General features: G+C 39.5%; 1 protein-coding gene across 4 annotated transcripts in view; it reads left to right on the plus strand.

Moving 5' to 3' along the window:
- LOC124157268 (chromatin-remodeling ATPase INO80) overlaps positions 1-13,676 on the plus strand; it is a 189,290-nt gene that overhangs the window by 28,502 nt on the left and 147,112 nt on the right. For 3 of the 4 annotated variants that reach the window (XM_046531843.1, XM_046531841.1, XM_046531844.1), the window contains exons 17-20: positions 2,093-2,168; positions 3,060-3,624; positions 4,265-4,573; positions 7,664-8,006. In XM_046531843.1, the coding sequence (XP_046387799.1) occupies positions 2,093-2,168; positions 3,060-3,624; positions 4,265-4,573; positions 7,664-8,006 (1,293 nt within the window). The remainder of the gene's footprint in view (positions 1-2,092; positions 2,169-3,059; positions 3,625-4,264; positions 4,574-7,663; positions 8,007-13,676) is intronic. The other variant, XM_046531842.1, reaches the window with a different exon arrangement.

Consider the following 13,676-nt stretch of genomic DNA (forward strand, 5'->3'; position numbering starts at 1 on the left):
GAATACATATTATGTAAAAAGGATGCTATGCACTCAGGAAGGAGTTAGAATTAAGATGTTGAATTGAATGTGTTAGCTTTTTTGGGCTAATAGTTAATTTCGTTAAGAGTATGAATAGTGGTGATTTATATTTTTACTTGCTAGTGCTTTCAAAATTTTCCTACTGTTGACTTTTAAAATTCAAGAAGGAAGGTAAACTATGCAAATCTATTCCCATTGTTAGCCTTATCAAAAACTTGTCTTTTCTAATTCTTCGTTAAAACTTTCGCGGGTGCTCGTCATGTTGAATTAAAACTTTTGGGCTATGTCGCCGCGTCAGATTTTGGGTGGCCCCAACGTTTCCCGACCGATGCTGGTCGCTTTCTCAAGGGAATCTGAAGAGGTGGGATTTAAAATTGGTATATATAGGTATACGTGTCAGGTGGTGGGGGGAGGGGAGTGAGAGGTTGGAGGAGCAGGTTGTCGATTGTTTTTGCCGATTACGGGTTGCCAAGTACGGCTGATTTTAAGGCCAGTGTCTCTGTTAAAGTTGTTTTTCTCCTCTTTAGATATTTCTATTGCTTCTCTTACGAGTCTCTGTTTAAAGCCTTTCACTCTCGCCACAATTTTTGCTTCCTTAAGGTCGATTGTGTGGCCCAGCGCTGCGTGTTCGGCTACTGCGGACTTCGTTGACTGCCCCAGTCGAATTGCTCTCTCGTGCTCCTCTAGACGTGTTTTAACCGATCTGCCTGTTTCGCCGATGTAGTTCTTCCCACATCGGCGAAACAGGCAGATCGGTTAAAACACGTCTAGAGGAGCACGAGAGAGCAATTCGACTGGGGCAGTCAACGAAGTCCGCAGTAGCCGAACACGCAGCGCTGGGCCACACAATCGACCTTAAGGAAGCAAAAATTGTGGCGAGAGTGAAAGGCTTTAAACAGAGACTCGTAAGAGAAGCAATAGAAATATCTAAAGAGGAGAAAAACAACTTTAACAGAGACACTGACCTTAAAATCAGCCGTACTTGGCAACCCGTAATCGGCAAAAACAATCGACAACCTGCTCCTCCAACCTCTCACTCCCCTCCCCCCACCACCTGACACGTATACCTATATATACCAATTTTAAATCCCACCTCTTCAGATTCCCTTGAGAAAGCGACCAGCATCGGTCGGGAAACGTTGGGGCCACCCAAAATCTGACGCGGCGACATAGCCCAAAAGTTTTAATTCAACTTGTCTTTTCTATTTTTTTCAGCTTTATGGTTCAATCTTGTTAACATGCACCTTCTTCAGTCCTTTCATAGAGGATTTTATTTTTTTCATTTGAAACAATTAATTGGTGCTGCAAATCCTTGATGATTTGAGAGATGGTTTTAGGCTAAAGATCCTCTATTTAGCATAGTATGTATTGTTTCTTGAGTTACACTATCTCATTTCACTGCTTTAAGTCTGTAAATCAGTTATGCAAATCATCTTAATTCTGATTTCACCAACATTCACCTACTTCTGTAATTTATGGGTGGAGCTTAACATCAATCACTGAATCTTGCTGTTTACTCTAGAGTTAGTCTGTGCTGAATTTGTTTTAAAAAATTCAAGTAAAACTTTTTTCTTTCATTTTAGTATTTTTTTGTGACCACAATTTTATTTGTATGTACTTGTGATGAATTGTGATATGAGTAAAATGTTACTGATAATTTTAATTATGTTATTCTAATGACTTATTTCTTTGATTAAAAACTATGTGGATTTTATGATTAGGGATGAGAAACTATGAATAATTCCCTAGCCTTGATTTATTTAAGAACTTCAAATCCTTCGAGTGTAGTTAAGCATATGCATACTCATTAATAAATTGGGATTCTGAAAAATATATTTCAAGACTTTGAATGCTTTAGTCAGTAGTAGAATAGGAACAGTTTTATTGGAACAATGGACTAGCTCGTATGTGAGATGCTGTATTCATTGATGAGTTGCAAACCTATCGATTTGCGAGAGTCTGGGTAACCTTAGGTCAGTCTATTTACGGAAGCCATTTTTAAATTTGAAATTTTTGTAAAAAGTGATCATAAATATTGTCAAATAATTTTGTGTACATGTTTTCTTTTAAGGATTTTCATTCTCTCGCTTTGCCGATATCTCACCAGAGGAGCTTTGGTTGTTAGCACTAGGTGGAGTTCTTCATAGGTAAGTTATACCTTAGCTGCAAAATATTTTATATTTATAATTTTAACACTGTTATGTTTGGCAGTGGTTGAGATACCAGTTATTGTGTGGTGAAATTAAAGTTAGTAAAGAGGGAATGTTTGTGGAAAATGTGAGCATTTTCTGAGGTGAGGAGGGAAGGGTAGTATTGCAAAAGGTAAAAGTATTAATTTGAATTGTTAAAAGGCTTTCTTCTTCTGTCTTCTTTTGAAGTACTGCCTTTTCCTAGTAGACCTTCATTGATTGTTTGTTCAAAATTCACTTGATAAAAGATGGCGATGTGGTAGCATTGTAACCTGGGTCGAATTAAAATTTATTTTTATCGAAATATGCATCTCTATAATCCAATAATTAAAAAGAATAATTTTCCTGTGTGTCTACCCATTCATGAATTATATTGTGATTTTGGGGCTTGGCAAACAACTGAAATGAGACCAATCTTCATGCAAATTATTGGGCATTATCATATAATTGGGGTGTGCTAAATATATTACTTACTACATTTTTTCTGTTGAATAGCCTTCTTGAGATAGGTAAATTAACCGTGGGAAAAAGGAATGAGATAATTATAAAGTAATGAGGAAGATAAATGATATTAATTTGTGGAAGTCTATATCTGTTTTAAAATTTTGTGAAATGTTTTTTTTTTAATACTTCTACTTATTAGGAATTATTTTTCGCTGTAGTGTACGTAAGCATTTATAATTTGGAACGTGCGGGTAAAGTTTTATATGTAAAGGTTTATGCAAAATATACAAACTAGTATTTATATTTAAATTTTGTTTTTACTGTAATTTAGAAATGCTTAATACATTCATTTTTAATCGCATCCTTTTCTTAGGTGTTTATAATAGTTTATTTTTCATATACCAGGTGGAAACGTTATAGACGACAGGAGCAACTGTCTTACATTCGTCATCATTGGTGGCTGTGGAATGAAATGAGACATTGTACTCCCTTAGGTCATAGTGGTTTAATAATCAACTTTGAAAGGTGGTGTGTCCCTGCTAACTGTGGAAGTGAACCATCAAGCATTTGGAACAATTTGTTATTTACGTCTTCCATGGGAACAACATATTCCCACTTAGATCATAAACTCATTTCAATGCCTGAAACTCTTGAGCACCGCATGATGCGGAGCTGGAAAAAGTCTTTGGCAGCAGAAGCGACAGGAACGCAGGGTGGAGAGTCATCACCCAAGAAGAAAGTGGAGGAGGTTAAGGTGAAAGAGGAAATGGATGTGGACTCGGAAGAGGAAGATGATGGTGAGGACGGGGAAGAAGAGGATGAAGATGATGAGGCAGCCGCTGAGAGACGGAGGAGGAAGAAGAAAAGACGGAGAAGTGGAAAAAGTCCCCTATCTCCATCTGCAACTGCTGTCAAGAGTCCTGGCTCCAAGTTGGCGGGACACAAGTCTCCTCCTGGCTCCCCCCTTAAGGTAATTTGTTGATTGTTACCAGAGATCTACCGTTAACAGAGTAAAAGTGACTCAATTACCGGTTACAATTACATTTCAAGTAATTTTTACTTGCAATCGTTAAAGTTGAAAAAGTGTAACTATTACTTGTAATCTACTCATCGCTTTCTGAAACTAATACATTACTTTTCCATATGATAGAACCTCTTGGTATTTGCCAATAACTTTGCATCAACTGATGTACATATTCCTATGTGCATAACTCTGCCAAATTATCAACCTATAGCAATGTGTTTAACTTGTATTTTAAGGAATCAATCAAAAGATCCCCCTGAAAAAAGATTGATGTAGGAACCATTTTCATGAATGGAAAATTATGACTTAGTATTTATCTCTGCAGCACAAGAAAACTTATAGTGTATAAGGCGCTATGGGTATTAAGATAATGGCTTTTAGAAAATGGTAAACTTTTTCTTAAAATATTCCAAAAATATAATTAAAAGAGCCCCTTCAGTGTTTTTATCTCACTCTTATGTCAATTATTATAATGGATATCTTTCAATTCCAACACCCTTGGTTGCTTGGTAAATATTTGCTTATTTTACCTGTGAGAGATAATCAGCTTGTGCTCATGCAGAATTTCTTTCTAAAATATTTACAGCAGAGGCCTGGGGTTGGCATTCGTCCTCCTGGGGAAGCCAAGTCTCCTCTACACCATGCACAGTCTCCGTCGCACACATCTCCAAGATCACCTCCCCCAAGTGTTGGCGATGATGAGAGGAGTGGTGGTGTGAGGAGAGGAAGGGGGCGTGGCCGTTCAGCTGCCAGCGGAGGCAGTGGGTTGAGAAATTGGGGCACGGAGAAGTACACTCTACTCCCAGAATTCCGTCACATCCCTCATCCAGATAGAACTCTCCATTCAGTGTCCACGGAAATTCCTGCATTCCTCCTGAATGTCTTCATTCCAAAGGTAAAAGCAGTTTCAAAATCACCTAGATTAAAAATGAAATAAGGAAAATCCATCAATTTTTGCACAAGTGAAGGATGAACATGAATCTGGGAAACTAGCCTAAAATATTCAAACGTTGAATGAACCTACGAAATTTGAGAATATCATTAATTTGGATAAGCTGTCATTCATTGTAAATTATAGATTAAAGATAGGAAATAATGGGTACTTCTCAAAGACTCTTCACTAAGATTCCTCCTTTTACCGCTAGGGCTGAATGACTGATGACGAATAACACCATATTATAGTGACTAGGTATCAAATGGTTATCTTTGGCTACAAACAGAAAATGGCAATACAGCATACTTCTGATTATCTGGGCTAACGATGTGGAGAGGCGGCACGAATAATCAGAAAACAAATAATTCGAACTTTCACTTCATTTTCTTTAATTTTCATTGCATGCATAAATCAATCAATCTATTATTATCTTCGCACGTTTTATGCTATTTTAGATTGCTCTCCGGAATCATTAGCAGCTCTATTTTCCCGAATGCTATCTGTTTAGTGGCAATAACATGGTTGCACTTGTTTTCTTACTGCTCCGTATAATACCTAGTTTCCGAAAACGTGGCTGCAAGGTCACAGATTCAGAAATGTGGCTTGCACGAAGGTTTAACAAGCACTGTACGCCAAAGTTAAGTCGCTATCGGGCGGCAAAAGAGGACAAACCATGTCTAAAATTAAGGCTAAGGATGGGAGGATGCTAACCGAGCGAGCAGAGGTACAGGGTAGGTGGAAAGAATACGTGGAGGACCTGTATGACGGAATGAACAGACCAGAGAGATTGACTCTAGAGGAGGAAAGTGCAGTGGAGGAGGACAATCTTGGGCCGGGGATATTAGATTCGGAAATAGAGAGAGCACTTCGTGATATGAAGGCTAGGAAAGCAGTAGGCGTGGACAATATCCCGTGTGAGCTTCTGAAGAATCTAGGGAAGGAAGGTAAGAATAGGTTTTTCGAACTAGTGCGCAGGATCTACGAAGAGGGATGTTGGCCGGAAGATTTCGTGAAGACGGTTCCAGTCGCTTCTGAAGAAGAAGAAAGCTGTGGAATGCGGAGATTATAGGACTATCAGCCTATATCGCATGCGGCGAAAGTGGTACTGAGGATATTGAACGGACGAATGGAGGCGAGGGCAAACGAATATTTGGGCGAAGATCAGTTTGGTTTCAGAAAAGGGAAGTCAACTCGTGATGCAATAGCAATAATGAGGTCCCTCGTGGAGAGGAGGCTAGAACATGACCAGGACGTATATGCGTGTTTCGTGGATTTTGAGAAAGCGTTTGATAGGGTGAACTGGGTGAAGCTAATGGATATTCTCAAGAGAATGGGTGTAGATTGGAGGGATAGACGACTGATTCGTAATCTGTATATGGCCCAGACTGCGCAAGTGAGGATAGCGGACGGAGAATCTGGGTGGGCAAGCATTGGCCGAGGTGTGAGGCAAGGCTGTCCTCTATCGCCACTGCTCTTTAACGTGTACGCTGAAGAGATGGTAAGGGAAGCGTGGGATGAGTTAGAAGCTGGGATAAAAGTGGGAGGAATGATGTTCAAATCAGTGAGATTCGCGGATGACCAAGCGTTGATCAGCCAGTCAGCGAGGGGGCTTCAGGCTCTAGTGGATGCGTTATACGAACGTTGCGAGGAGTATGGGATGAGGATTAATCACAAGAAAACTAAGGTTATGCGGTTTTGTAAAGCATCACGAGCGAGGAATGTGAGACTCAAGATAAAGGTGGGTGGTGAAAAACTTGAGCAGGTTGAGCAATTCAACTATTTAGGCAGTACGTTAGAGGAAAACGGATACAGTAGTAAGGACATCAGGAAGAGAATAGCATTAGCGAAGGAGGCGTTCATGAACAGGAAGGAGCTTCTGAGAGGATCGTTGTGTAAGAGTTTAAAGAAAAGGCTGGTGAAGAGTTTGATTTGGAGTGTAGCTCTCTACGGTGCGGAAACGTGGACACTGAGGAAAGAAGACGAGAGAAGATTGGAGGCATTCGAGATGTGGGTATGGAGAAGAATGGAGAGGGTGAAATGGACGGAGAGGAAAAGGAACGACGAAGTGCTGGATATGGTTGGCGAGGAGAGGCAGCTTTTAGATGAGATACGCAGGAGACAGAAGGTATGGATGGAGTTAGTGCTTAGTGGTGAGGGGATGCTGAAAATGGTGTTGGAGGGTAGAATGTTAGGTAAACGAGGGAGGGGAAGGAAAAGAATAGGTTTTTTAGATAGATTGAAAGAGAGTAGGCCTTACAGTGAATTAAAGAAGGCAGTGCTGGAAGGAAAGGGAGGCTCTCAGATCGCTTCTCGAATACTCCATGGAAACCTACCTTAATCGGTAGAATACTAATGAATGAAGGTGTGCATTAAAATGCAAAATATCCTGCTGCCTATGCGTCTGATTTTATTTTTCTTATGTAGATCGCGGAAAACATCGAAGGAGTATGAACTCATGCACGCATAATTCGCAACACGGATAAGCCTCACCCCAATAATCGGGAGTCTGCTGTATATTTCTGATAATTATTGTGGGAATAGAACATTCTGTGAAATTTATATTAAATACCACAATGATCCTAGGCTCTATGACTCTAGGCCATTCCAACTGTGGCCATATGGGGTTGCTAGCCATTGAAGGGTCGAGATTTAATAAAATAATCCTTTTTAAAATCATATGGGCAATATTCATAGGCCAATTTGGAAGAAAGTACAAGTTTCAAAATCAAAATACTGTGTGATTTTTCTCATTTGTAACAAATTTTACCAAAGGATCAAGTTTTTCCTAGACAGTATCTCAGAAACTATTAGAGATATCGCTTTGGAATGTGAAACTTAGGAATCTACTCATCAGTTCTAGCCTTAAAATGTATTTTGTTTTAAAATTTCATCATTGCAATCCTTATGGACATTAAACGGTTGAGGGTAATCATTATTTATAATTAATGAATTTAAATTTATATTAATTAATTACTTTTTATTGATTATCATTTATGTTAATCAATCGAAGGGTTGGGTGATTTAAAAAATCAAATTTATTTTTGATTCCAGGTTAAAATAACACAACCCGATTATTATGTTAGCCATCGTCGTGCGGCATGGGTTGTGGCGGGTCGTCAGCGACTCTCCTTGGGTGCCTGTCCTTCATCAGTTCCTCCTAATCCGTTACCACCGTACGGGTTCATGGGTGGCCCCGGTGGTGTGGGATCCACTGGTAGGCGCCATGCTTTCTCTGAAAAAGAGGAAATGGAATTTGAAGAAATCAGATGCATTCTGTGGGGAATTCCTCCGAAATTAGCCAAGGATGATCAGAAGATACAACAGTCTTGGGGAGACCATGGATCTATTTGGAAGACTCATCCTAAGCACGGCTGGTCGGGAATCATTGTTCCTGGTATGTTGGAACTATCACTTACTTTTTGTATCTGCTTTTAGGTACTGGAGGTTGACTTAAGACGAATATTTTGACCTGATTGGAATTGGAAATAGGATTTCTCATTTCAATTACACCAGTTAATTCTATCTCCCATTGCACAAGGTTAATTGAGGAATGTCATTGTTTTTAGCTAATATAGTTAATTCAATTTTTAACTATGCATGGGTGTAGTAAATAGAATTCTATAGGGAGAGTAATTTATGATTAGTAGGTGTTTACATGTAAGATTAATAATAATAATAATAAACGTCTTTATTGGGCGAGATTGGGTCTAGAAAGTCCCATCTTCCATCTAACCCTTCGTCAAACATGAAATATGTATATGCAGTTAAATACATTGTCAAGTTGCTCATGAAATTACATGCAGAGAAATTACTTAAAAAGAAATAGAAGTTCCATTGTCAATCAACAAATAAAATTATAAGTAAACAAAGTTACCATTGACGAAGTGTAAAAAGATGTTAGTGAACGTGGAAAAACCTAAGGGTAATGACTGTCGTCCTTATTGGAAAAAACCCACTGCAGGAAAACGCCCACACTAGAAGGGGGCGTGAAAAACCTGCAAAAACCTACTGAGAGAGCTAATGTAAACCTCGTTATCTACAAATACAATAAATTACTTGGAAAATGTCACCCAGTACCTGTTAAGAAAAAGAAAATTAGATGAAGAAGACTGGGTTAGATGCATGCTTTTTAGGACTTATCTTGTTACGTGAGTTATTCATCTCCAAATATATGGGGGAAGAGTTAAATGGCTTTAACTAATGATTGGACAGTTACCCATTTTCTTGTTTCTGGTTACTGAGTATCGGTTCTATCAATCAGTTCCTAGTTGTCAATTATGTCAATTACACTAATCTATTAGGAAACTGTTACCCCACTAGTACAATTGAATTATAATAATTTAGTATTTGATGTTAATAATTGCTATAAGACCATGCTGTTTTAAACACTTCATCATTATCATTATCATCACTGGTCAAAAATTCTAAGATTGGTTTGTTGCAGCTCTCCACTCAGGTCTCCTATCAGCTAACATTTTCACACCTACATATTTCTTCTCTTTCACATCCATCTGCAAGATGTTCCATATACAGTGGAACTTGGTTAGTACGTTCCTCCTTAGTACGTTTTCCTCCTTAGTACGGCGATTTCCCTCGGTCCCGGTACCATCCGAACAAAATACAGGTAAAAGAATTTGGTCAGTACGTTTGAAAAAATTGCGCTTTCCTGGTTAGTACGCTCAATTGCTTGCCGTGACGCAACCCGCAATTCGTTCTCTAGTGTCCTCTTAAGGGTCGCAAACGTCTGAATTCATGATTTAATTTATTATTATTAGCCATTAACATTCTTCCATTCATTCCACATCTCTTTCTTCTACCGTAATTTATCCAAATGCATTTCTGAATTCTTGTGACGTGATGAAAAATAGAATGCGGCCTTTTTCGGGAATGTCTGACTATGAAAAACTACAGCCAATAAGAAGCCCCAATTTTCCCCACCCCGAGCTCCTCACCTTCTGTTGCCTTTGGAGCGCTTGGGAGTGCCCACTGCTGCGCACAAAGTTCGTGAGTGGGCAATTGTTGCTATTGCACGAGTTATCATGATGAAGAAATGAGTCTTAACGGTATTAGACAATTCCCACATTATCTAAAGCAGTACTGCTCCATAAACTCGACGTCGCGTCGTGCGTATTTACTTGACTACTGTTGCGGGAGCAGACGATCCTCTGGATCTCCACGCGAACCTTAGCTTAAAAATACTTGATCTCGGAACGAAAGCAGACGACATTAGACAAATTTTGAAAGTAAATTTTAACTGTTTAATATAAAATTTTCTTGTAATTACGTCGTAATCTAATAATCTTGCCTGTCATCAGTCGATATATCGATCGATTTTACAATCGAAATGGTATCATTCCAGAAGCGAATGTCTACGGCTGTTGCCGTAATTTGAAAGTCAATATAATTTTGCCCAATTTTTATGATGTTTAAAAAACCAGTTGACTTACTCCGGGTTGTTGTTATATTCTCCGAGTACGCTGTGAGAAAGAAAAATGACTTGTCTTCGCTTGTCTGAGCTTCACTCGTCCTCGTTCTGTAAATATATATAGGATAAATCACGGGAGATAGACGCCGTAATCATGAAATCGTCTCCGGGATGTCCATGAAAAATTGCGATTTTTATTCACATCGTATTGTTTTTCATGGTAGCGCTCATTTTCTTGATTTTAAATGTGAAAAGAGTTCAGGAAGGCGATCCTATGAGAACTACCGATAGTAATTGTAATAATGACGACTTTTTCACTGATTGCAATAACCCCGACTGCTATTATTTACTTTCCTCGTTAGTACGTTTTCCTGGTTAGTACGTTCATTTTTCGTGGTCCCTTCAGAAACGTACTAACCAAGTTCCACTGTATTTCATTCGAGGTCTTCCTTTTCCGTTCTTACCATCTACTTGTCCCACGACGTTTGTCCTCATCAGGCCATGATGTCTTAAACACTTCATTTAAAGAAAATTAATGTCATAAACGTCAAATAACGTGTTAATTACTTTATATGATCATTAATTATTATGTATGATGTTTTCCCTGATGGATCTTTTTACTCCTATGGACAACCAGAATTAATCAGCACTTTTAAGTACAATTACTTTGTTTAGTCCACACAAGATGTTTTAATGGATCAGAAACATTTTCAGACTGAGGCTATCAGATTATTTTGATTCAGCCTAATCAAGGTCAGTCAAGTTATACTGTATTGGCTATTCAATGTAAAGTTATTCCATATTTTGCAGTTCTGCCCAGCAATGCCTCTAAATGTTGACTTCATTTGTGGTAGCTTCATTTGAGGGGCAAACCAGCCATAATTCAGTTTACATTGATTCATTATTTATCTCTAAAATATATTTACGTGCATCTTTCCCTTCAATTTCATAAGCTTGGTCTCAGTTATTGAATCCTGCAGATGGCTCCCCTCATAAATGAATCATCTGGTGGGCTACTGTCCATTGTAACTTTTAGTTACAGACTGAAAGGTCCCATTTTCAAATCCCAGGTGTAGTGTAGTGTAATCCTTTGGGTATTCCCGGCAACATCTGGTGGGAGTTGACTAAGGGATAGGTGTTACCTTGAATTTGCTAATTTTACTTGCCTGTGAATCAGGTAAGGTTGAGCTCTACCCTCACTTATCCAGGGTCTGGGAAATCTTTGAGTGGCAATTTGAACATGGCCATCTTTCCGTGAGCCACCATCTTGGCATACACCTTCCCTCAAACTTTTTGGCACAGAACCACCTTAGCAGTGGAAGTCTTTTCATTGAACATCTTAGCATGTGTCTCCTTGATGCGAGATGTTGCATCGTATCCTAAAGAATGTCACCACTGGTTGCGATCAAATTAAATTAAATGCAGTAATGACGCAAAACGGGGAACTATCCTTTGAATGCTGAATCAGAAGTCTTATTTTCAGGTTTTCAGATGACAGCCATGGGAACAATTTGATTAAATCTATACTGGTACAAATTTTTTGGTAGCAGTAGTTGTAAAGATAATTATCATGACTAACAATTTTTATTGTCAAAGCTTTTGAGTGGAGGATTTCATATTCAGGCTCCTATGAACGGTTGCTATTACAATTTTACCTCCAATTTTCCTGGTAAAATTCATATTTTCAAATTACTGTGGTATTCGTACCTTATCAAAACCCTTATTCAGATCATGTGGTGATTTGTCATTTTTGTCACCTTTAAATATGTCTGTAACAGACCCTAAAGTCTTTTATGATAGATGATGGTAGATCACCCTATACCAACCCAATGCCCAGTGAATATAGAATTTGAATAGAAGAATTCATTTTCAGGCTCGTATGAATGAGTATATTTACAATTTTCCTCTCATTTATCTTGTAAAACTCATGTTTATGAATTAGTGTGGTGTGATGTCATTATTTTCCACTTTAAACATTCTTGTAACAGGCCCTATGGTCTTTTGGGGTAGGTGAGGCTAGAAATCACCCTAAACTAAGGCAAGGGCCTGTGAATTTTAAAACATTCTGGGCTCGGGGACCAGCACCTTTCTCTGCCCCCCCTCGCACTTTGAGGATTTTTGGTTTGGGATGTCCTGATGCTTCAAGAGAGATTTTAACCCAGAATGCTCTGATCAGTGGCCAAGTGCATTAGGGGGTGTACATTAATGACGTGAGGTGATTTTGGCGATTTTTGTACTCACCCTCCCCCCTTATGTTAGTGATATATCGTGAGATTTGGCTGGGCCCCCTCCCACTAATCCTACATGAGATTGTTCAAAATGCGTATTTTCAGTGTAAATACATACATCAATCTATGCTTCATTTTATTGGATTTATAAAAAAAGTTTGCTTTATTATTTTTATTTAAAATTAGTCAAGACTAGCATTTAAGATAACTAAGATCACATCTTGAATCAATTTCACCCTGTTTCTTGCAGAAAAAAATTATGTGATACTTGCCAGGACCCTCCCCCATCTCCCACGTGAGATTGGGTGAGAATTGGCTTGACTCCCCCTTCCCTAAACGCCTCTCATAATTAATGGATGCCCCCTGACCCACTATACTACCTTGGTTTTCATTTAGAAAGAGTTTAATTATAAAATATACTACGATTACCGATAAAATTTACTTCAAAAGTTGTCCCTCCATGCAGGGGCACAGCTAGGAATTAAGGCTGGAAGGGGGTTTGGAGCAACTTATACCGGGGTGTGTAGGGGTATGGAATACCCACCAGGATAAGCGGTAGGTGCGAGATTAATAAATTGCGGAATTTTAAGTTAAATGGTACGAAATGGTGAGTTTTACGGCTTTCTGAGGGATATTTCATTAATCCTTACACAATGATGTAAGTAATATCAATCCAATTAAGTAAAATGGATTAAATTAAAGAATTTCTCTGAGCTCTGGGAGGGGGGTTTATCCCCCAAAACCCCCCCCCCCCCAGCCCCCCTTCGCTGCGCCACTGCCTCCATGTAACCTACTCTCTTTCCCTGCTTCTAATCTGTTGGTAATGGCGTAAATGACCACGGTTGTCGGTCGGCTCCTCGGTGTACCCAACCAAGCGTCTAGTTTGGAGGGTATGGTACGCTCGACCGAGCCCTTGCGAGGCGAGGGATGGAGAGCAGCTGGTGATGCACGGCCGCCGCCGGCCTTGAAGGCCAGTGGCGCTCTGGAGCCCCGTGATCTCCACTACTGCCTCCAGGGTCTCCTCGTCCGATTGCGGGTAACCGACCCGCGACGCTCATTTCGAGATATCACCTGCTGGCACCAATCGACGGTGTCGCGGTGCGCCGATGTTTTTTTTTCCATGCGCGGCCAACCCTGATATGGAACGAAATCCCACCCGCGGCGCCGGCTGCTCACTATGTTTTAACAACCATCGCGCTCTCACGAGTTTGTTTCTTTATGATTTTACTCTATGATTTTACTACTCGAACCCATCATCAAAGTTAATCAATAAATTGATGGGGAAACGAACCGTGAACCTTCGGGCCTTTGCCGAGGCCTCTCTTGTTATTCAGAATACATTATTAGTACGGAAAATTGCGGGTAACCAAGAAACTCGTGGAATCCAGTGTCATTTTCTTACGGTCCAACG

Source organism: Ischnura elegans, chromosome 4 (assembly GCF_921293095.1).
Source record: "Ischnura elegans chromosome 4, ioIscEleg1.1, whole genome shotgun sequence".
NCBI lineage: Eukaryota > Metazoa > Arthropoda > Insecta > Odonata > Coenagrionidae > Ischnura > Ischnura elegans.